Here is a 25,715-nt window from a genome sequence, read left to right on the forward strand (position 1 = left end):
TGAGGGGAATGTGCAGTCTATAGGTTATTCAAGCCATATGTTGAGCCTAATATGCCTTATGGGATCAAGATGTATGCCAACCTGACACATGTTGGTATTCTATCAAATGAAGTGTACGCAGTTGGGACATTTGGCAGTCCTCCTTTCTTTCTGGAAACTGCTCTCTTTTACTTGACCTTTGTGCTGCTCAGTACCCTTAATGTCTCCAGACATGAAGAGGGCTAACATTATGTCAGATTTTTCTCCTTTTTTGTCCATCTCAACTGGAATACACTGGTGGTTCTCAGGCTTGTTGTGTGTCTTGAACAAGATGCCAAGTAAGCAAGCAAAAATGTTGATAATGGTAGTCCTCCCACCTTTTTTTGTTTCTGAAGATGTAACACAACATGAGAGTCATGAGAGTAAAAGGGAAAGGAAAAAATAAACAGGAAAAAATGTTAGATAAAAATGCTGTGTAGCCAAAATAACGTTGTATACATCATTACCAGTTTTCTCTCTCCTCTGTTTTTTTGGAGTCTGATAGGCTGTATAAATTTAAGAAAATAATCATTATGTATTTGAATCAATTAAATTGTTTTATTTTCATTTCTGAAGCTTTTTATTGGATGCCTGCCAGTATTTTCCTTGAGAGAATTAATCTCTGGAAGCCATTATAGAATAATATTTTTCCCTGTCTGTTTGCACTATAATGGGGTGACTGACCTAACTCTTATCATATTTGGAGGTAGATTCCAGGTGGCCATCTCAAAGGTGCTTAAAATGAGGCATTTATATCAGAGCTGCTGTGGTAGCAGTTAATTCCCTCAATAGACAAATTTATCCCAACTTCTCTTTGCGGTACAGCCATCACTGTGTAACATGAAATATATGTGATCTGTAGTTTGAAAGCTTTTGAGTCTGCATGGAATAGTAAGTAATTTCTCTGACGAGATAGAGCTAGTGTTGTTTAGTTAAATCTCAGCCAATTAATTTTTCATAGGCTGTGTAGCAGGGATTGAAGGAGCATGCAAGGTTTTTTTATTGCTCCTGGGTTTTGGGTTGAGCAGTGGTCAGCATATGCAACATAGAAGAATTTCTTTGCAGTTATTTTTTTCTGTAGAGGAATAAGAGGATGTCCAAAATTTTGCATCCTTCCAGTTTGAGCTCCTAACACCTGCCCCTTGAAATTCTTTTAGTGTTTGTGAAAAGCATCCTGATTACTGGATACTGAAGGATACACTGATTTACAAATTGTTGGTTTTGCCCGTGTCTGAAGTGATTAAAACAATTTTTCATCTGGAACTAGTTCTACTTTTGAAATTGTGTCGTTGCTTCCATTACTGTGAGTGTCTGCCAATACCCATCTCTCCCCCACAGGAACAGCCTAAGCATCTTGTAGCAGCCTAAGGGTGAGGGAGCAGAAGGAAAAGCAAAAGAATACGAAGGTCAGCCCCTTCCTTTGCTATCAAGATACCTTGATAGTTTGCTATCAAGATACTGAGGGCCACATCAGTAAACTGATAATGAGGCATCACCATTTTGTCAGAGATGGACATGGCTGCAAAAGTCATGGTGGAGGAAGGGCCTGTGCAGCCCTTTTTCACTTTGAGAAGTGGGATTAGAATTCATTCAATTTTTTCCTATACATGTGGTCTACAGCGCTGCTTTGTGGTTTCTGCATACACCTCATAATTTGGCTTTTCTGTTTATGGTGGGAATGCCTTTTCCTTAGGAAAATATGAAGTGTCATTACGATCAGGTTGGGTTACTCTTATTTTCCTCTTTATCCTTTGACACATGGAAAGCCACTTCTTCTCTGCCTGAAAACTGAAACTGCCACTGATATCGTGCAGATGTGTGTGCTTGTTCCCTGTCAGTGATACAGACTTGTGTCCTTAGAGCAAAACTGTCCCCTGAGACATAAAACATTATGCCCAAGCCATTGTTCATTTCTTTTCCCCCAGATTATTCTTTTTTTGTTTGGTTGATTTTGGGGTCTTTTGATTTTCTCTGTGACACCAGAAAGAAATTGCCATCCTGGATCAGAGGAGGAGACCATTAAGCCCAGTCAAATCCAGTAGTTTGGCTTTGAAGTCACCAGTGCCAAAAATGTTGGAAGCACTAAGTGGGATAATCAGTACCTTTTCTTTTCACATATGATTAAAGAGTTTAAACTCAAAGGCTTGCTGTTTGAAGCCCTTCCAGAATCATGTTCTGTATTAAACTGATTGCTCTTATCTCCAAAGGAATTCCTGCTCTCTCTGAGTTTCCCAGTATGACTACACATGGTGTGAAAGGGTCCTCTGTTTTGCCATTTTTGGAAATTATAAACAGATTTTAATAGCTTCTACTCATTATAACACTGATGGTTAGTTTTATAGCTTCCTTCTGAATTTTTCCATTTTGATAAATACTTGTGTTTCTGGTTCCTTCTGTTTATACTTTTCTTTTTTGTGCATGTTCTCCTGGAGGCATGATAGTTATAACAGTACATGAGACCCAGGCATCTTCTACTTCCCCAGTGTGGTGTCCACAATAGGATGCTAGCATCAGTTGGATTAATTATGTGGAAGGTCAGCTAGTGCTGCTGCTTTAATAGTTGTTCCGGGGACATTCAGATAGTTTAATACACATCTGCTTGACCATCCTGCAGGCTTTTGTGATATTCACCACTTCCTCCAATTTAGGGTATACAGATTAACAATAAAAATTATGTATGACTTACAGTTGCAGCTTCTTCATACAAATTTATATTTCTGTTCAACTCTGACAAAGCATGCTCTTTTACTTGTTGCATCATTGTCTAGAAAGAGTGGAGGAATTTTTGGAACCGGGGTAGGGTGAAAAACTCCTCTGTTTCCTTTGAGACGTGTCAATTACTGTCAGGTTTTTGTATTAGAAAGGCTTTTGTTTGTTCTCATTGTTCCACTCTTGGAAGATGAAATCCAACAGCAGTTGGTTGAGAACAATAGTTTAAAAGCAGTAAGGTTCTTTGAAATAATGAAAGCCATTTCAAGGAGGCACTAGACAGATGTAAATTGCAGGAATGGAATCACAGCGTGTTTATCATTAGGGCATCTTGGATGCTATCTGTGCAGAAATATGAGAGTGAAAAATTCACTTATCTTCATCCCAGTTATTTACACTGTTTTTTGCAGAGGAGCTTTCCACAGAAAGGTGCTCCAACCTGTACAGGAGGTGTGCTCCTATAAGGCACTTAAGGGGTAGCCTGGGGCCAGTGATCCAGCTGAGGTCAGTTCCTTAGTTAAGGGAAACTGGTTTCTACAGCCAAGAGCAAACTTAGTGTTGAAGTCTCTGCTGCAGCATCTTGGAACATCTTGGGTTGTTCCTTCCTAAGTATCTAGACACCTGTTGATCAAGGCAGTTCTTAGTGTGGTTCAACAGCAAGGCTTGAACCTCTGGTATCTGAGATACTGCTGATAAGGAAGAACTCTGAATACTGGTATCATCTAAAAGGATGAAGACATAGTATCTACCCTAGCATGGTCTGGGGAAGCAGTGGAGGAAGTAATACACAGGTCCTAGGAATAAAAGCAGAGATTGGTAGAATTGATATAATGGAATGTTTTCAACAAGATTAAAATAACAGATGAAATCCTGATGCTTCCAAGTTGGAGTGAAAATTTTCAATTGCCACTGGTAGGGTGAACATTTTGACAACTCTGTTTTGAAAACAAGCAGTTGTTTTTCCTAAGCTTGTCAACCTAAGACTGTGATTTCAGGGTGAAGCAGGAAACTGAATTAATTAAAATGAGAATTTCAAGTTAACTGCATAAAATATTTGCTGGGACCCTCCCTCTTCAGAATTAGGCCTACTTAATTGAATTAAAGAGGAGTGCCTTAGATGGTCTTTAATTTTGTGTGTGGGTTTAATGCGTTCAAACTAATCCACTTGCGATGAACACTGAACGACTGTCTTGATTGTCACTGCGCACCCAGTCTTTGAATTGTAAACAGTAGGGATATTCTGGCAGATGGTGGACAGAAGTACTTGGTTCTCTAGATATTAGCAGTAAATTAATGGTTGCCAGGACATTTTCATTTACAGCACATGCTTTAGATGAGGACAGTATATATATGCGTGGTTTTGTAAGACACAAGAGAATTAGTGTGGGGAGAATATTGGTTAAGTTGGGTATCTCCTTAGTACAAAACATTTATTTAAAAACAGCTGAAGAAATAAGATGTTGTTATGATGTGTTTGCAAACCTGTATATTGCTACTGTCTCTGGCAACTATGTTAGATTGATTTGTGATTGCAGGTGGAAGATTTTCATACACAAATATGCACTGCAGCAATCACACTCTGCCAGGGCAGAAGAAAATAATAATTTCACATTATGTATTCAGACGATACTGTCATGTAAAAATATGCTGATATTTAACCAAAATGAAACACTGGAAAGTCACATATTCTGAGGTAATGAAAGGGATTTTACAAAACAACACCTGAGCTGGGATGTCATTTTACCTCTCAGCATCCCATTCCTAGAGTGGTGTTGGTGAGGCCAGGGCAAAGATACAGCACAGCTGTTAAAGCCACTGCTGAGGTTTCTTAGTTTCTGGAAGATTCAGCTACACTTTCAAACATCTGTGCTGAGCCTGGGTTCCCAATAAGGTAGCAGCAGCTAAGTGTTACACTTCCCTAGCTGACTATGAGGAAATGACAGACACCTGATTCCTAAAGAAATGGAGCAATGTTATTGCTAAGTGATGGATTTTATGTGATGCTACTTAAAAAAGCTTTTTTAGAGTATCAGTGACTGGTACCTGATGTGTTGTTTGTTCCTCCTGTGAATCATTTTGGTTATAAAATAGGATTTTTCTGCTAAATGCTGAGCATCGTGTAGCTGTTCAAGAGCCTTGTTCTCCTTGTGACCCCAAAGCATGTCAGTAGGAGGTATTCAGCACAGCGGGTGTTCTCATTACCACTTGACATTTTGCTGTTTGGTTTTCTGCCTGTTGCTATTTAATGATATCAATTCTTTGTTTGCCAGTCCCAGAAGCCATTTAGCAAGCGATGTACTATTAGTGCTGCTTCACAATGTTGAAACAGTCACTAGGAAAAGAGTTTAATTTTCAAACACTGTGCTACAGCATTCCCCCTCACCATCTGCTCCTGTCATATCCCTCGCTGTCACGTTTCCCAGTTAACCCTTTGCCCTGGCCCCCTCGTCCAGTGCTCTTGGAGAGGGTGGCAGAGGCTCTGCACGCTTTGCCTGAACTATAAATACCCTCTGAGGCTAAAAGACTGCAGGTCACTGTAACGGCAGTGACATGGGTGAAGTTTTTGGATGATGTAAATTGGTGTAAATTTGCTTTGTAGAGGCATGGGCAGAAAAATGGAGCAGTCATGGAGTGCACTGCAGGCTGTCTGAACTTAGCCTGCTGTTAATCACAGGCACTTTGCAACTCCCATTAGTGTTGGGTGTGGAGGTCTCACAGTCTTTAATGTAATATCCCAAATAAGACTGCAGAAGGAAGGTACTGTATGTTTTGGGAGAACAAAGACATCAAGACTGATGATGAGATTCATCTCACTGAAGTTAATCTACCAAAATGATAGATTGCAGTTGATACTAATCATCTGTGCTTCTCTCTCTCCCATGGAGAGATGGCATTATCTCCCAAGGATGATTTACATGACTAATCACTGGGTAACCCTGACTGTTAAGTGGCACTAAGAGGCCAGACTGAGAAGGATGCTCAGCTTCAGATAAGCTCAGGTGGAGGCTGGACAAGTTCATAGTAGCAAAATTCTTTACAAGTTATTAAATCCATAGCAATAGTATCTGGCTGAGGAACTTACTAAGCTGAAAACAGTCAGAGGCCGTGAGTACTTAAGGGGAAATATCAGACATGGTCGTCCTGCTGTGCTGTTACTCTTTCCTGAGCATCTATTTATGGCTAACACACAAGGGAGATGGACTTTCTGTCTGACACCATATGGCCGTTCCTGTGCTCTTATATGAGGCCATTTTAGCAGTGACAATACACATTTTAGTAAGAGGTGACTTGTCCAAATGTGAAATTGGCAGTAAGGTTTAGTTCCAGATCTTTGTTGAAGTGCTACTGACCTACAAACAGAAAAACTGGAAGTCAGTTTTACAGAAAGAGCCTGTGCCAGGTGCTGAATGTCAGTGCTTTCTGTCAGGTCACCTCAAGCTTTTCAGAGATTCAGATGAACTGTTTCACCATGTGTTCCCCTCAGATGGTGCAGACAGCTTGTTTGAGCCTTAGACAGTACAAGGAGATTCTGATTTGACATAATTTACAGTGCGCTGTATAGCTGTGCTGCTACACGGATGCTCCCTGCCTTTGTGACAGCACCAGGTAGACTAACAGGGTGGAAGCTTGTCATTCCAAGTAACTCACTGAGAGCACATATTACGTGACCCAAAAAACAGATATAACTCACCAGAACAGTGTTCATGACCTCCCACTGTCTTGGGCACATGCACATATGTGTGTACCTTTGTATTTTGGATGATTGTTCCAGCTGAAAGATTTTGCAGACTTGAGCATCCTAAATGCTAATACCCTTAAAATGGTTTGCTGAGGAGGCAAGTACCCCTGATTGAGCATTTTGCTGCCAGTATAGTAAATGTATGACCACTTTTTGCTGCAAAGATCTTTAGAGTTCTCCATAGCTGTTAAGTAGCATTGTCACTGCGTAAATACACTTCTGTTTGAAGTCAGAATTGCCTTTTATGGCAATCTCTACATAAAAAGGAATTTTGATTAAACTGAGAAATGTTTTGCTTATCAAATCCCATGACGTAAAAAAGGCTGGTGGAATTGGATTCAAAACATCATGCTGGGCTTTCGAAATGGAAGCTCTTGTTCTCTTTAAAGGACACTGCGTCAAAACTGACAGGACAAAGTGTTTGATGCAGGGAGAATGTATCAAACTACTTTTGCAATTTCCTGCTTGAATTCATGTAAACTGCTTTTGTCTAATCATATTTGATATCAAAGATAATTTTATTTAATGTGGATTAGGTAGTATGACATATCCACTGTGGTCTTTCATCATTCTCTGTTGAATTTTGAATGTGACATGATATTTTCTAGTACAGATGAAATTTATTCACCAGTCAGCTTTGAAAAAGAGCCTGTCTTTTATATCACTGTAAAATGTTTTGCATGGCAAACAAAAAAATTACTTCGTTCTCAAAATTCTCAATTTTTTTACTGCAATCTGTAGATTACAGCCAACACTGTGGAAAGATGGTGTATCATCGCATCCTGTCCTGTTCAATAGCCTCCATATCTTAGCTGCACACAGCCAGAAGGAGTGTAGTTTGGTACCAAAGGGAGAGGTTACTGGGGGAGGCAAAATGTGATGCAAAAGTTAAAGGACAGGATGTTAAAAGAGATTGATTTTTCAGTCCAGTGAGTATTGGGCACAACATTTTAGTACTGAGGATATAGCAGCCTTCTGTAATGTGGCTAAATGAAGGCAGAGCTTGTCCCTCTGTTACTCATAGGCCGTGGTGATGACGTTATAGTAGAAGAGAACCCTGTTGGAAAGGTGAAGGATAATATACCAAAACCCTAACAGCACTAACAAATAGGATGTAAAACAGGAGATTGTAATTGTGTTAAAAGGTTGGAAGGCCACAGCAGCAGTGTGGAAAGCCTTGTGAGAAAGGAAAGGTTGGTTGTTGTTGCAGTGAGGTTGTTTCTTAAGGAAAATATTCTCAGACTTTTTTTTCAACTTTCCCTAAAGCCCTGGACTCCTACCAGATCTAAAAGGAAGGAGAATGAAGGTAGGCTGCACTGATATGTAGTTTTTGCTCATTGCTCAATATCAAACCACTTATCAGTACCATGATGGAATTTTTTCCTTCTGGTCAAGCTGGCAGAGAGATTTAGATATACAGCTCTGTTTATTTTTAAAAAAAAAAACAGTAAAGCCATGGCTTTGGCCTACTTACCTACTATAATCCTCCAGGAGTTCAGTTATGGAGTACAGAAGAGACTTGGGGTTATAGCATACCCACATTGCTTGTGCTCTTCCTGCAGTATGTAACAGTTGCAGTTCCTGTGGTTGCTAAGCAGGTCTTTGGCTGTTTACAGGATATTCAGAAGTGTGTGTCCTCAGCATTTACAGATATGTGAAGTACACATGTGTGTGTCCTATATTTACATGAGACTGTGGAGCCTGCACTCAGTGAGCCAGGAGAGACTCTTCCAGCTCTGCATTCCCAAACATACAAGAGACAAGGATGGAAGGAAAAGCTTTTGTGTGAATCCTTTTTAGTTGTATATGGTCTTAGTTCTGCAGTAGGTATCCTTCCCTTGCCTGAGTGAGGGATCCATTCATTTCACAGAATCACAGAGTATGTTGAGTTGGAAGGGACCCACAAGGATCATTGAGTCCAACCCTTAGCTCTGCAGAGGACCTTCCCCAAGAGTCACACCATGTGCCTGAAAGTATCATCCAAACACTTCTTGAACTCTGATAGGGTTGTTGCTGTGACCGCTTCCCTGGGGAGCCCGTTCCAATGCCCAACCACCCTCTGGGTGAAGAACCTTTCTCTAATATCCTACCTAAACCTCTGCTGACACCACTTCAGGCCATTCCCTTGGATTCTGTCACAGGTCACCACAGAGAAGAGATCAGTGCCTGCCCCTCCTCTCCCCCTCACGAGGAAGTTGTGGACTGCGATGAGGTCTCCTCTCAGTCTCCTCTTCTCCAGGCTGAACAGACCAAGTGCCCTCAGCTGCTCCTCATGCAGCTTCCCCTCAAGGCCCTTCATCATTTGCAGAAGGATGTAATTTTACAGCACTGTGTAGAAGAAGTAAAATAGTTTATGAATCAGGAAGAATATATGCTGTGATCCGGGATAAAGTTGGGACGACAATTAGAACATGTGTAAGGACAAGGTTAAACAATTCCTTCTTCCTTTAGCTTTTCCATATTGTATTGAATAATTGCTGTCTTACCAAGAACATTTTCTAGTACCACTGTGAAATCCACTAAGAGCACCAAAGAAATTTTGTCCTTCCCAGTAGATGTCTGGAGTGGGAGAATTGCTAGAAATCTGTCACTTACTTTTTTGTGATAGAGCCTTTCAAAATCCAGTTTGAAATTTTCCATTGTATAAATTTATAAATCATGGAGTGTTGCAGTGGTGTGTTTTGCAGGTGAAGTTAGTGCACTGAGTACACTCCACCTGTTTTATAGTAAGAATTTTTTGCATGATCTCTATATAAACCAAGGTTTGCTTCTGAGTAAAACATAGAAGTAGAATGAATTCTCTGCATCAGATCCTTGCTATTATTGCACAATATCTTGCAGTGTTATGATACCATTGCTGGTAGTCACAATCATATTGTTATAAACTTAGATTCTGATATGTGAGTACTTTGTGTATAGATGTCCTTCTTTCAAAATGCATATGATTACTTAGTTTGAATGAAGCCTGCATGCTAGTTCTTATGTATATTGCATGTAATATACGTAGGTTTTCTGCAATAATATTGATTCTGACAGAAATTGGAGAGATACTGTACAGTGTGCATGTGTCTGTGGTATTCCTGACAGGTAAGCACCACATAGATGAAATCTGTGATTTTGCAGGTTAGCTAATGGTTAGTTTTTTGCTATTACTTTGAGACAATGCAAAAGCAGTTTTTAGCCCGCAGTCTGATTTTGCCATGTCTTTCTTCACAGCTTCCAGTTATGGGAGGAGCCTTTATGGACTCACCCAACGAGGACTTTAGTACAGAGTACTCCTTGTTTAACTCATCAGCCAACGTCCATGCAGCTTCGTCCATGCAGAATCCACCAGAGGAGACATCCCGTTCTTCAAATGATGCCATATTGTTATGGATTGCAATAATAGCAACAATTGGAAATATTGTGGTTGTGGGAGTGGTGTATGCCTTCACCTTTTAGGATGACTGTCACTATAAACACTGGAAGAGAGGAAAACTTCAACAGTATTTGTCATGTGTATGTATGTATGTGTGTATATATACATGTATATCAATATAAATACATATAGGTAGGGACTTTGTTGATTAAGTGCTGCCACAGTTATGAAAAAGAAATGAAAATTAATCATGTTAAATCTTGATGGCAGAAAGTTTGGATGCAAGTTGTGTGGAAGTGAGAGCTTTAATTAAAGAGCCAATATCGGTTTTGTATAGAAATGTAATAAAAGAGAGATCAACTTGAGTATAGTCAATACAGAGAAAGTGATATTTATTTAGAAAATGCTTATTTTCTACTGTAGATTTTTCTAGCAGCTCTTCTGCCCTTTGTCAACTCTTTCTTTGTGTATTTTTTTACAGTGGTATAATGTTGTATGGAATTGTTCCATGTCATGTTTTCTGGACATCTTAGTTTCTAGATGGATTAAATGGTTGGCATTGTCTCAGTTCTGATGAAGTCCAGGTTCATCATGTGTGGGTCTTCAGGACGTGCATATGCTCCTAGGCTGTGTTGAAAATCATGGGTCTTAGAGCTGTGACAGGCAGAGCAGGTTATCTAGGTCTTGCCTTCCAGTACCAGTTACTGGAGCTGATAATTGATGAAATGATGCTGAACCTGTCTGTTTGGGAGAAGGCACAGCTATTGCTGCTCTGCAGACCCTCCCTATTCCAGAGGAGGAAATGATAAACAGAGCAGGAGCACAAGCTCCCATTTCTGTCTAGGGGTACTGGATTGCTGTGGTTTGTACATCTGTCCCTTCCAGGAAATAAAGACCTAATGCCATGCTATTCATCTCACTTCAGTGTAATACAGATTTTTTTCAGCAGCTCTGTACTTTCATAGGGTTATTAGTGTATTGAAAGAATGTGGGAAAATTGGGAAGGATGATGATTATGAGTAAGATAAATCTGAAAGAAAGATTGGACATTTAGGCGCTCACGAGGGAATGAAAACATCAATCAGGTGTGTCCTGGGGCATAAACAACACAAGAAAGGTTATGAGTGACAGATATGCAAGTGCTTATATTTCAGTATTAATATATCTCTCAGTTCTGGTGAGGCTTCTGGAAGTGATTTTTATATAGCCTGCTGTAGGTAACGACTCTGATTATTTGGATTTGTTCTATTGAGGGAAAACATTTTCACTGCAGTGTTCCTATGGGCAGTTCCTTTTCAAGAGCTGTATCTTTTCAAAACAATCTGTAGCCTTATTTGCTTGAGAGAGATAAAATCTTGAAGAAAAGAAAAAAAATCAGCACTGTTGGAAGTCTCCCTCTTCCTCCTTAAAAATTAAACATAAATATATAAAATGTCGCTTTGAGAGTAGCAGACAAATTCTTCTTCTATGTCTGCATGTACTGTCTAGGTTTTCTGTCTCATATAGCTACTACCCTGATTCCAGAATGCCTTGTCTTCAGGCACAGAGACTATTTTTGACACTAGCCTGCCACTGAGCTTGAGGCTGGACTAAGAGCCGCTGAATGTATAGAGAGGTTTGGATTTTCTTTTCTCTTTAAACCCGTTTTCCTGCAGGGCTGGTGGACAGTTACTTGCAGTAAAGCAGCATGCCCCAAATCCGTATTTATAACCACTCCGTAGTCACTGTGTAGATGCAAACAGAGATAGCAGTAGGGAGGAAAGAAACTAAGTTATTTGAGGCTGAGAAAAACAATGACAAGCTTCTCTGTGTGTTATTTCCCTCTGTGGAGGCAGGATTTTGTGAAGGTGGTTGAGGACAGACAAAACCTATGATGAGAAAAAGTTTGAGAAGCCTAGTTCTGGAAGATCAGAGGGAAATAAAGCAAATTCTGTCTAACAAAATAGCTTTACTCTTAAGAATTACAGAAAAATTATGTTTTCAGCAGTGCTGAAATAGCTATTGATTCTTTCATAGGTAGAGGACAGTGAAAAACAGGGGAACTGCATAAATGGTGTATTTTGCCTGTTCTTACATCCCTCCTTATTCTTGCTGAGCAGAAAGCAAGATGTTAAATGAGGCTGAAAAGCTGCAGAGAAGTTCCCAACGCAAAATCAAACAGAACAACGTCTAGTGTACGAACATGTAGGAGCCATGCAAATATTGCTTAATGTACTGTCCTGTCCCCAACCATTTTCTGATATTCTGTTGCCTTTGTAATTGTATCAATTACTCATCAGCTTTCTTCGGTGTTTCTGTAGGCTCTCTGCTTGGGCCTGCAAGCATTGTTTTTGCATAAAGAGCAAAACATTTCCACCATGATTAAAACCAGTTTGACACTATGGTACTTGCCCAGTGGGATTATTCTGCTGCCTAATGAATTTTCCAGTGGAGTGCTTTGTTTAAATTTCCTGGAATATTAATCTTAGTGCAATTAGCAATGTTTGCATCTCTTTCCCAGAGCACTGAACTGAACTCTTCAACCATGGAGAAAAGCATTGGAGTGGGAAGAGCGAAGAACAACTACTCTGCTAATGAAACTGAGTGACACTTTTGTGTTGTTTTTCCCAAAGAAAATGCCCTACTTTCATGTGAAATTGATAGTAATAGCAGGAGTGTTTGAAAACAATGAGTTCTGCCTCCCAAATCCAGATCATCGTCTTACATATTTTCATCATTAGAGGCTGAGTTGTCAAGAAGGGCCAGAGAGAACTTTAATTTAAGTAATTGGCTTGACAGGGTGACATGGCAAGCTGGGTGGAAGCAGCAAGTGCAGGCATTTCCTGTCTCATAGCTAAACTACACACTAACTGTGCAGCTCCTCTGCTTGGGAAAAAAACAGTTTTAGGATGCAGGTACAAGGATACTGCATACAAGGGCCCATGTGGAATATTGTTGAAGTGTACTAAAGATCCCTACATCTCAGTGGGCAGACTGGTTAAAGCTCTGATCTACTTCAGTAGTGACAATACGTACACTGTGTTTCTGGATGTTATGTTCTGGCTTCATCCGCTACAACCACTTCTGTCTTCTGGGAGGTCAGGGAAGGTTTAAATTGAACCCTTGAAAAAGGTGGCTTATCCATCATTTAATTTAGAAAAGCCACAGAGGATAGAGGAGAAGTGGATGAATGGTGCATGTATGGTCCTGTGAAGTGTGTTAGCTCTTCATTGTGTACTTACATGTTAAACCCTGTCAACACAGCTTCACTTGGAGTACTGTAGCTTCTCCTATCCTTGGAACCAGGCAGGTGGCTAACTGCTGTCGTTTGCTGAGGGGTGGTGAGAAATCCCAAATGCATTCCCCAGAGCTGTTTTCTGGAGCCCTTCTGTAAAAGAAGAGGGCTCTGTGCTTTACTGAGCACTTTGTGCTTGAGAGAAGGATTCTACTTCTAGAAGATCCGTGCTTTAAATAAAAATGTCTAGCACAGATAACAGTTACAAAATCCTGGATGGAGTTTGTTCTGTAGTAGATAAAGCAAACCACTTTCTATATGTGGTGTTAGGCCTCTTGCTCTGTTGTGGAATTTCATCCTACAAACATAAGAAGCAATAGTGTCTGTGCTCTGTGGAGTTGCTAATGAGACATGGAAAGCAGGAAGACAAGCTGGGGTGCCCTAATGAGTCTCTGTTAGCCAAGGCCTCTAGGGATCTATGGCAATGTACCAAATAATCAAACTCTAAAGAACTTTGTTTCTCAAAGCAGCCAGCAGCTCGACACAGCAGCTGTGCAGTCACCACAGCAAAGAGACTAATGGCTGAACAATTATGCAGGTGGGTGCAATGGCACATTAGACAGGAGAACTGAGTGGGGAAACCCACACAGCTTACTCCTATCGTATTTTTGTCTTCAGGACTAGGAGTCTGTGCTTGCCCACAGCATTAATATCTTCCTAAAATGAAATGAGGGAGGAGGATGTATTTTTGTGTCAACACACTTGCAAAACTGAAAAACAAATTTTGAAACTGATGAAACAGTAGCAGAGAGACTTGTCTGCTACAAATAATGTATTTACCTTTGGAGTAGGCAAGTAAGTGAGGACATAGGATATCTGAGAAGTAATTACATCCCTGCCCAAAAATCTTCATTTGCAGTGGGACTTGAGGGAATCAATATCCCACCCAACTGCTGAGCAGCCTGTAATAATAAGCCCCCAATTGAGAGTGAATAGAAGCAGCTAGTCATAATAGTCTGTACATCCATTTTAAGATAAAGGGAAAAATATGTCTTTGTTTCTGAGGCCAAATGAAAGCAGGGGCCCTTAGTCTGTGGGTTTTTATTTATTTTGTCTATTATTAGAAGCTTTTATTTTGCTAGTCTCAAATAATTCCAGTTGTTAATATCCTCTTCACATTTCTATGCAGGCTTCTGAGAGTTATTAATTTCATGTAGCGCTGTCCATTTATCCAGTGTAATTTTACTGAGTTTCCTGTGGCTAATCACAGAGTAGAATCTGGAAAATTACTTTTTTTAAGGATGATTTACATTTGAGGTAAATAGACCAAAAATCAGAATCCCAGTTCAAAATGCATCTGTGCTTTTGGAGCATTCAACGCTCTGGAGAATTGGATTTCGTCTGGTTAATGTGCAGAAAGGAAAAGGGCAGTCAGGTCCCTGGTGATAATGTCAGACATGAGGGTTCTGACGGGCAGAGCTGAGCGGTTCATTAACTGCTGCTCTGTCCCTCTGAGCCCCACTGGCTTCCTGGACTCAGCCAGGTCCAAGTATAAGTGAGCTAACCATCAGGTACAGCATGTCCCTCCTCATCTTACAGCTTGCTAATCCTCAGGGAAACAAGTGCATTTATTCCACTCACAGAAGAGGAAGCAGAGATCCATATTCTGTTAGATCTGTTGTTACTACTACATTGGTCAGTCACTATAAGATCAAGATAGGGATGGTTTAACATATAGTTAGCCCTTTGCCCCCCATCTGGGAACATCCTAAAGGCATCAAGGCGTCCTGAGGCCTTAAAGTGTCCTAATGCCTTTAATCTAACACTGACTTTTTGTGTTTCCTCATATAGCCCGTCTTTGCCTTTTACTTTGTCTTTCCAGCTCAAAACAGGGAAGATGAAGTCGGCCCTATGCTCTCCCCTGGCCACATAGAGACCTCCAAACAGCTAGGGACCAACCATGTCCTCTTTTACTTTGTGGTCCTTCAGGCACAAAGAAAGAAAGTGTCCAATTGTCCACGCAATCAGCTCCAGATGAATATGTGCCTTTGCAGAACAAAGTGCAGGGCAGTTTTATCTCATTCTGGCCTGTACCAGAACGCTTACACCACGACACATGACCAGACTTACTTTTGCAGTAATCTGTTTTGGGAATTAACACAGCCAAGAACTGGAAAAGAAACCCCTGATAACACAAGTGTCTAATCACAACACATGTCTGATCATCTCAAGGATGTGCCTCTGAAGACAGTTTTGCCTGCGTGACATAGGCAGACTTGAGCTGTTGGTACCAAGGCAAATGCCCTTTCACACGAGCACAAATGGTCTCATTCTCTTTGGCAGGTCTTGGGACATTGTGCCACCCATCCTATCTTTCCTATGTAGGTTAGTAATGAAGATATTTTTCAATTCTAGAAAATACTCAAAAAGCTTCCTGTGTTAGTAGAATAAATATAAATTTTACCTTCCAAAGATATGCTTAGCCTGCCTGCAAAAGCAAAACCAGCCCAGGTTTCTTAACTGTGGAGTGTTAATGAGTCAAGTATCATCTGTAGAGTAGTGTCACCTCATTTTAATCATCAGCTTTGTGGCAGTAGATCTCAAAGGGAATCTTACTGTTGCCCAGATTTGAAAAGGCTGAGAACAGAAACAAGTTGCAGAATTACAGACTGTCTCACTACCTAATCCTTTAGGCCTCATTCCTCCCCAAATTACCCTAATGTGAACCATCTCTTTAAACCTATTGTCACCATCATATTGCCTCCATTTTATTTCTCCACTTGTCTTCTTTGTATTCTTTTCTTTCCCTGGTATCAGAGCATGTTATGACTTGGAAGCCAGCAATGTTCTACAGCCCTTTTTAACCACCTCCTTGACTGACCTTCGCTGAGAGTAGGGTTAGTGATATGTAAGGACATTCCTTACATATCATACATGTCCAGTAAGTGCAAAGAACAGTGACACAAGGTCTCTCCATGTAGGAAAATCTTGGTCATTATCTGCCTTAGCAAACTGCAAAGTGTTTCCCTCAAGCAGAAAAGTAAGTTGTGACCATGAAGCTTTGTAACTATATTGTCAGTATCCATACAATGCACAATTACCTTTCAGAAGTTCAGATTTTATAAATATACTGCATTATTCTGCAGTCAGCATTAACTGAGTTTTTCCCAAATGCCTTTTTTATTTTCAGCAGATCAAAATCAGTAGTAATGCACTTGGGCTAAGGTGAGGGGAGTGTTGGGCATTACAGAGAATAGAAAAGCTCCAGGTGATTTATTGTAGGGTCAAGACCATTAAATGCCAACTTAGTGAAGAAAAACAGCCACAATGCTCTAAGTCATTTCCAATCTAGTCACATCTGCAGTTCTCAGATGCAGGGCTGAGCTGCTGTAGCCAGATTGAGCATTTCTAAATCTCGTTGTGACCAAGACGAAATGCTTTCTTTTGACAAAACTGAGGGAGCTGTGCAGCCTCCTTCCCAAGTCCTCTGCTTGTGCTGGTATTGTTTTGGGAGCTTCCTGAGCTGCAGCCATTATGGTGATGTTGAATTTCTTGAGGAGTTCAATTTGCTTATGAGCAAATAAGACTGAACAGTTTACAGATCTAGGCCTAAAACCCCTCTCAAGTTACTGCCTTCATAAGGATGATCGAAGTTCCTGAGCCTGCACGCTGCTCTATCCAAAGGGACCTTTGCCTCCACCTGGAGTCAACTGGATTAATAACACTTCTTCTACACTTCTGACATCTGCTTCAGTGGATCAGTGTGCGGGACTAGCTGTGGGTTGCTGGGGTTTTGTTTTAAATATATCTAAAGATGCCTGTAATTTCCTAATCAAAAGCAAGCAAGAAAGCAGAATGCTGTATTTTTTTAAGTGAGAAGGTAATAAAAATGAGTCTAAATATTTTGATAGATATGCTGGAAGGGTATATAATGTAGCAAACAATTGCACTATTTTTTCTACTGTCTGAGCACCTAATCTGAGAAATATTTGTTCTTTCTCTGACTAAATCCTCTTCCAGTTCTGAAGTTGAGAAGTTTGGAAGGAGTGGAGTACAAAGTCTCAGTGAAATGTTAAGCTACTGTAAATAAATCCAGTAGATAGCTTTGTGAGGTAGCCTATAATGTTTGGTTTTCAGTTATTTCAAATACTGCCTAATTGTTTGGGGATTTTTCCCCAAAAATGTGCTAAATAGTGACACTTCTGAGAGCAGCTGTGTTTCACACAAGATCACAGTCATATGGAAATTACTTCCTTCAGTTCACATAAAGCAGCGTTACAGGAGCCCTTTAGTAGGCACTGTTATTTTTTCTTAATAATCCCTGACAATTTAATTCTCTTGTGCTTTCTCTCTGCTATCCTGTTTTGTACACTATCAGGTTTGTGGGGCTTCGTATTGTTTTTGTAATATATGGGTTGGTTTATAGAAAAACATTTACTGTTGTAATCAGTGTTCTAGGATTGTGGAGCTCTATCTGTAAAGAGAAAAACAGCTTTAAAAATGCCCTCTGTTTTCTCCAAGTTTACTGTAATTAGCAAGTTTGGTTAACAGAAATGTATTCTTTTAAGCTCCTGTAATATTCTTTTCCAGTTATTGTTTTCACTAAGTGTGTACTTAGTATTGGTTCATTCCTTTACTATGGTGAAAATGAAAAGTTTTGTTAGTATCAGATGGAAATTGTGGTTTTGGATAAAGTCCTTCAAATAGATAGTGGTGTGTGATTTTTCATTTTATTCTCAGTTTACTTGAGAATATTTAGAAGTCTGGGATTGCAGTTATTTAATTATTACCCCCAGTGATACACTGACACTAATTTGTTGCTGTTTACAAATCTGCATGATTTGGCAGCCTTGGGAAACCATCTCTATTGCATATATGGCATGAAAAGAACACTGTGGCTGTTTCTACAGGAATGGATTCACCATCTCTCAAAGTCCAAGAAGTGCCTCAGCAATCTCGGAGGCAAAAAAAAGGTCTCATCTTCATCAGACATAAACTCAGAAGCCCTTATACCACAAATCTTTTTGTCATTGCTCTCTCCCAGTTCTCTCCTCAGTTGATCATGACCATCCTGTCTCACAGAGCTGTGGGAGTGGCTTCGTGTCTGTGGCCTCAAACTACTCTCCTAGGACTGCCATTCCACGGGCTTCTGGGGAATCAGGGGGAGCATCAGAACTTGCTAGAGCTTCATAAAGGCAAATAGTGGCAAGAGGAAGAAAGGAAAACATTAAGCTTTCCTAATGCATGTAGATTATCATTTGCTTTACCTTATGATTCTCCAAAAGGGATTTAGTGAGGCAAGTTGAGTTCAGATCTGCTGAAGGATTGGCAAAAGGACATGCTACATGACCTCTCATGCACAATTTCAAATTAAAAAATTGACTTACCTTTGAATGAAGCAAAGTATGAACATCAGGAAGGTGCATGATAGCAAGTCTGACAAAAATGCATTTTTTTAAGAAAGGGCATGTTTTATTCTAGTCCCGGTCTTTCTCAGTCTACCAATATAACATCTTCCAGAGTTTATCCATCAGAATGTAAGGCAGTGCAATTGCTACATTACATCAATATCTCATTATAATTCACTTTTCAATTGCAGCTATGGAATCATACAGATCTAAATTATTTCTAAATTTCTGAACAATAGTTAGAAATGAGAATACTTTAGAAATGGAAGAGAATGTTCTGTTGAACAGTCATTTAAAGATTTAGCTGTGTGTGTTCAGACTAATAAAACCAGCTGAAATTGTCACTACAATTTTTTTGTACAGCATTATGTATCTAAACAAACTGTCTGCTAATGTAAATTGTTCTGTAGTGAGACTAACAAAGAGCTTTCAGCCCAAGAGAGCTGTCCCCTATAGCAGTTCAACTGACATATTTTGCTTTGCCTAATGCTACGTTACAGTTTTCTTTAGGATAAAAAATAATTAATTCAAATACGACCGAGTGACTTTCCTGCGTTAACTCCAGCCTGTGCACATCTTATAGGGGGGTTGGGGAAGTTCCTCTGTAAACAGCCTGATATCCGTTTAATTGCCTGCTGTGACAACAGAAATATCGGGCTCAAACAGGAGCTTTCCTTTTGCCTTGGCTTCTCACGAGGTGCTGCAGTGTTTCTGAAAGGCAGTGGGGCTGAGAACACCAGGCTGTGAAATTGCCAGCTCAGGTGCAGGGCGGGCACTGGCACTGTGTGTGACTTGGCCCCACCGTGGGGATCACAGCCAGCTGCCCTTCCTCCTGTCTTCAGGAGTCAATTAAGGCAATTCCCTATGAAGGTTTTATTTTGAGCTAATTGATGCTGTTGCTTGTAAAGGCCTTCTTTTGAGCTAAGCAAATCACCCACAAAGTTTGTATTACATTTTCTAAAGATGCACCTTATAATTCTGCATACATATTTCCTTTACGTGTTCAGGCAATCCTCATCCATTAGAGGCAAGAAAGATGCTCCTCTGTTTTGGCCATTTCTTTTTTGAATTACATGACCTCTATATGCCTATAGTTGTTAGTTGGGTGTGGAAACAATGTTTCCTGCTTTGTGAATTTCCCTAGTGACTCCTTAAAGGATAGATATATAGGTGTCTATATGTATATAGATATATATAGAGATATATTCCCAGGTCCCTCAGTGTAGCAAACAATTTTAAACAGGAGGATTTTATTTTTTCAGCAGCTCAGCTCTTCTTCCAAGAATCCTGGTACTTTTCACAGAATCCCAGAATCCCAGAATATTCTGAGTTGAAAGGAACCCACAAGAATTATCAAGTCCAGCTCCAGTGAATGGCCCATAAAGGGATGGAACCCACAACCTTGGTGTTATTAGCACCATGCTCTAACTGAGCTACATTTTTTTTCACCTCTCTGTTCTTTCATTTCTGACTCTGTGCTAATGCCCAAATTCTTTTGGTGTCTATCAATATTTATTACTTGAATTTGAGTAAATATTCTATAAAGTCCTCTGTAACAGCTAATGCAAAGAAAGTTCTTATAAAGTACTTATTTCTTTCATCTTCTAGTTGCCCCACTTCTGATTGTGGGATACTCTAGATGAAGCATCTTTAAATCACAATCTAGAATTCCTATCCTTCAGGCAACTTTGGAAAAAAACTCCCACCATTCTAAATATTAAAAAAAAAAAACCAACCAAACAAGCAAACATAAAACTCATTTCAGAATAGTTTTGCTTAACTCCGATTTTGCCGATAAGATGTTGAGACCTCTAATATGACAAGAATCAGAGCATTTTTAGCACACTACAATGAGACAGCATAATTGTAAATAGCTTCAGACTTTAACATGCTGAAACTTTCAGTCTTGTCCCTGAAGTTTTTAAATGTATCAGTGTGTGAACAGCACACTGTGACAAATTATGCTGAATTTTTCTATAGTCTGTGAACTATTCTGTGTTAGAAACAGCTCATCAGATGTGCTGTAATGCGTTTAAGTGCCCAGTTCAAAATATTTTCCCCAATGAGGCTGATTTAAGTTAGCGAGAGCCATCCTTTATAGCTTGACAACAATCCCCGCTTTGTTCAGTGCTTCTGTACTGAATTCATGCTAAGTGGGGAAGAGCTGTCCCAGAAGCCACTTGCACCATGAACAAATTGCTTATGGATCTAAAAAGTTCTGCTTCCAAACTGGATGACTATTGAACAGCACAGGAAATCATCACAAGTGCTAACAAAAACCACGGCAGGGCTGCTCTGATGAGGAACTCCTGTGCTTTCCATGGGTTTGTGTGCAGCACGGGGCTGGGAAAGACGGCTCAGTGCCGGCTCCTGCCCGAGGCTGCGAGAGGGCTTGTCAGGTCAGAGGCTGGGCTGCATCCCTTCAAAGTGGAGCACACACAGCTGACCTGGGAAATTGCTGCAGAGTAACAGCTGGTTGTAGGTTACCCTATCTTCTCTGTGCAGATAAACACTGTGACTCACTCCAGAGAAATAGGAAGCGCCTCCTTCAAACCTGGGCTGGGAGAGACTTCCATTGTAATACATGCATTTTAACAGGAAAGAACCACAGGAAAAGAATAAATGTTACATCAAATAGTGAAGCACTATTTTATATTAATATAAACTACAAAAAAACCCTCACAAAATTGACAGAGCAAGTTTGGCATAGAAGTGAGGATAATGTCTCAAACCACTTGACTGTTTCCTCCTATGCCATAATAGAAACATGGGAAAATGCTACCACAAGAGATTAGCAGAACCAGTGCAGGACCATTCCACAACTGGAAATTAAAAAAAGCCCTACCATCAGAAGCTTTCCTCCTGCAGGCATCAATTGCTTTTTCATATACTTCCCGGAGACAAAATTATATCACAATAGCAAAATTTAAAGAAAACCAAACAAACAAACAAAAAAACCACAACAAAAAAAAAAACCCCACAACCCAAAATTGGGGGGGAGAAGCAACAAACACAACCAGAAACACCCAAAGAAAACATCCAAAACAAACAAATAAAATCCAAAACAACAAAAAAACCCCTCAACCAAATAAAAATAAAAAAAAGGCAAAACCCCCCCACCCAGACAGTTCCAGAGCTCAGAAAGGCAAATTTTGCCTGAAGGCTTTATTTTGACTGGCCCCTTGAAGGATAAGTTGTGCTTTTTGTAGCCTTCTGAAAGGGTGGCTCTGAGTGGATCAATGGCTCTAGGTGGCTCTCAGTGGTGGCTCTAGGACCAATCCTGTGAGTGGCACTTCAATGGCAAGAGTGTTTTGGGCATGACTTTGATTTATCCTGTGGACTTCAGTTTCCAAGGGACTTCACTTTCTATTTTTCATGCATCTCCCATTTAATGTTACAAGTTTTTCATGACACCAAAGATTGCAAAATAGGACTTCATTTTCATAACCAGCTTAGTATCTTGTCATTGCAGGCATTTCTCTTCTCCCACTTTATTTAGCATACCTACAGTCATGTTAATCTATTCCTAACACATTTGGCTCACACCAGTGTTAAGCTTTCACTGAAAAGCTGCCAGAATTGATATCTCAAGTCTCCACTTTGCTATGAAAAGCACAAACTGTATTCAGAACCTGTCTCCCTCTGTTGTTTTTGCCTTTATTTTCAGTTCAAGAGCAGGAATACATGAACTCATCCTACCCTTTCTCTGTCCAAATGCTATCTGAAAGCTGTCCTGGCCAAGCCTTGTTATCCACTGCCCGGCAGAGATACATAAAGAGTGCTTCTGGGCTAAGAAACATGTTACACCCAGAAGAGTCCTGATCCTCACCTGTCCAGACTGGGGACCTCATTAGAGTACCTCAAGTTATGTTTTAGCTTGCATGCCAGGGCATAGCTTGTTTAGGAAGAGTCTGGCACGTGCTCTAGTCTTGCCCAACTACTTGGTCAGGAATTTACCTGAAGCACTCAAGGCTGACCAGTGATGCAGCCTAAGGACTGATTATTACTTGATCACCTTGAGGTTTTTGTAGATGAAAGCTTTAGTAGCACAGATCCCAATATTCAACTAATGATAGGACCCACATGGTTGACAGCTGAGCTTAAAGAGAAAATGTGGTACTTTCTGCATCAGGTCTTGAAACTCAGTGCCAAGGTGAGTCAGCTAAAGAGTTCTACATACCACAGCTGGCCTTACTGGTTACTACAGTATTGTTTTGAGGTTTCTCCTCTCCTGACCAACTTGAAAAAGGATAATCACTTGGCAGTAGATATTTGAAGGTACTAATTTTTTTCATGCAAAAAGAAGTCTCACCTCTGACTACTTCTGCTTTTGAATCTCACTTCAACTCAGGGAAGTTAAAAAGTTAACCAGACCAATTATTACTATAGGGAAAACTGCGTAGGAGAGGCCATGAAAACCTTGGTATTGCTCCAGATGGATATTCATCAGTGGGTGACTGGGAAACTTAGAACAACCACAGTGACCATGTTAATAAACGATGGCTGCAAAGCTACATAGTTGTGCTTTTTTGTCTTACCCTTCTTAAAATATGCAATTGGTGATTGGATAAATAGTGTAAGACTTCTCTGCCCCTAGCTGAGTGTCTGAACTGCTAAAACACATATATTCATTCTCTTTTCCAATTAATCTTTATTTATTGCCTGAACACTAAAATGGCAAATAGTCTCCTACAGCTCAGTGAGTGGAGCCTTAACCTCAGAAACATGAGTTCACCTCTCCACGTGCAGGAGGGGAATCCGAGCTGCTCTCCTCCCCATTCAGGTAAATGCTCTGACCAATGAACCCTGGGCACTGTGGGGGAGGAAAAGGAAGGAGGAAGAATATAATATCTTGGTCTTTTGTAGTTAATTTTCATAGTCTTTCATAGTTTAATTAGTTCTAGTGGTGCACTGAATCTCACAGATGAAATCTGTGGTTCATAGAACATGGGCTGCCTACTTGAGACCATCAGAAGAGCTATCCTTTGGGTAATGTTCCAAAGCAGACTCTAAGAATCCACAGATACTTGGATAGTTTCCAGGTTAGACAGCTTCCAAGAGAGATTTGAAAGGGTTTGAGGATTTAGAGGTTTTGGGTTCTTTTGGTTGGTTGGTTGGTTGTGATTTTTTTAAGATGAAAACAGTGATGTCAGAATTTGGAATCTTAATCTTATTATGGAACTCTTCTTAAGTCATTTAGAAGCCTAAGTCTTGTCTATTGATTGATTTATACTTGAAATTAATTAAAAATCAATACAACTATGCAATTAGTTTGATTTCTATCACCTGTAGGATATACAGCCTTATGGGGTTTTTTTCCAGTAAGCTATATTATTTCTAACTAATGACATGTGTTACCTTTTCAGGGTGGAAACCTCTCTAATAGTAAGATTCAAGACAATATGTTTTTGGAGTGACACATTTTAGTGTCTGTTCCACAACCAGTAGGGTTTGCTGTATTTAATTGGCTTAGTGCAATCTGTGTGGCTGTCAGAGGATGGCATCATGGTTACTTTGAGTGGAATTTCAAGAAACTGAAGGAGATTTCAGAAAGGAAACTGTTAAAAAAAGTCTTGCTCTAATGAGAACTGAAGTAATTTTTTGGAATTGTTAGAATACAAAATGCTATTCCATGTAAACCTTGCAGTGTTTGCATCACTTCAGCTCCTTAAAGTCTTAGAAACAGCAGTTAGCTTGGATATGAGGCACTGATATACATTATGTATTGTTCCTCTTTGCTGTGAAATCAGAGGCAAAATGCTTATCTGCCTTCAAGAAAAAACAGCCTCTAAGCCTCTATTGCTTAATTTTCAAGATGCGAGGATCTTCATTCCTTTTTTCCCTTGATCCGCAAAGTTACCTCAACACATTCATAAGAACTAATTTTATTCTATAGTGATTTACTTCCCTTCTTTTTCTTTCCTGTCTTCTTTAAATTATGTCAATGAACACATTACAAGTGCTTTCCATTCTTCAGATGATTTAACATTGGAAAAGTACATGGGTTTCCCTGGGCAGCTGCAAAGCTGAGACATGAGATTGAAGTATTATTCCTAATGAAAACCATCTAAGACTGCACAATCTAAAATCTAACGTGATATTTTTCCTATCTTGTTTGGGAGATCAGTAGCTTTGGGTTAAACATAACCAATATATTTCCCTTCTGTTGCATCAGTAATGAGTAGTGTGTGATGTAATACCATAGCCTTGAGATAGCATTTGAGCTCTCTCCTGGAATTCTGCATTATCTACTACGAATTAATCCTTATATCACATCACAGTTCCAGTGACTGATGAGTCTTTTTCTTTATAAGTTATGAAAACAGCATGATTTATATTCCATCTGCTCACCACAACATGAGGAATTCACAGAAGGCACCCCCTCTCCGCCCTCACTGCTTGCTTTATCCTAAGTCACATAGAATACCATCATGTTAGTTACGTAGAGATGAATCACAAACTTAAAATAGATACTAAAACAAAAATATAATGTGTTTCTTCTCCTAGATACATTTCTCAAGAAAGTGTAGCTTTGAAAAACTAATCCTTCTCCATAAATGTCACTTACTTACAAAAAGGATTCAGCACTGTTTGGAATTTGTGGTCTATTTATATGCAAGATCAAGTAAAATAATCAAAGTGTCTTCTGGCTTTGGAATTCTTTTAAGAATTCCTCTTACGTATTGTTAAATGTCTATAACACAACCTTGAAGCTTTCCTCTCTTGTTCAGTTTAGAAACACAGAAAAATTATTTTCAGTGGCTTCCTATGTGTTTTGCTGAGAATCCTTGAAAGCAAGGACATGAGAATTTGGTTTCCATTGCTCAAAATAGCACCATAATTTATTGATTGGAGCAAATTGAGCAATATTTTCAACAGATACCCAAAAGATAATCTTACTTATCTTCTCCACACACATTTTAAATGACTGTACTTGTGCAGTGCTGGCTTCAGAAGAGTCCTTCTTGGTTTAACAGTAAGCTCAAAGTCAGACCCTTTATTTCTTATATGGCCCAGAAAATGCCCAGTAGGGTGGTTACTAAGTGCATGACTGAGAGGAAGAGAAGTCTCCCAAGTTATTGTTCTTCAGCAAGCTCAAAAACCAGGGAAATTTGAAAATTCTCCTTTATTGCTTTTACATGATACCTGTCAATATTTGTACTTGCAGAATAATTACTCCACTTTCCCTTTTTGAATCAATGTATTAAAAGCATGAATCTGTTCCTCAGGTCCTTCTAGTACTTTTCCTCCTTTGTTATGGGAAGCTGC

The 25,715-nt window shown here is 39.8% G+C and overlaps 1 protein-coding gene across 2 annotated transcripts in view; it reads left to right on the forward strand.

Moving 5' to 3' along the window:
- Positions 1 to 25,715, forward strand: part of CUNH14orf132 (chromosome unknown C14orf132 homolog) — a 57,310-nt gene that overhangs the window by 25,136 nt on the left and 6,459 nt on the right. The window contains exon 2 of one of the 2 annotated variants that reach the window (XR_003571103.1): positions 9,683 to 9,964. Coding sequence is in view for 1 of the 2 variants with exons in the window: in XM_027882593.1 (XP_027738394.1) it covers positions 9,683 to 9,907 (225 nt within the window). In the remaining variant the exon portion in view is untranslated. Of the gene's footprint in view, positions 1 to 9,682; positions 15,945 to 25,715 lie in introns of those variants that run through there. The other variant, XM_027882593.1, reaches the window with a different exon arrangement.

The sequence above is a fragment of the Empidonax traillii genome, unplaced genomic scaffold (assembly GCF_003031625.1).
Source record: "Empidonax traillii isolate 1590-97213 ecotype Southwest subspecies unplaced genomic scaffold, ASM303162v1 scaffold107:size1083646, whole genome shotgun sequence".
NCBI classification, from domain to species: Eukaryota; Metazoa; Chordata; class Aves; order Passeriformes; family Tyrannidae; genus Empidonax; species Empidonax traillii.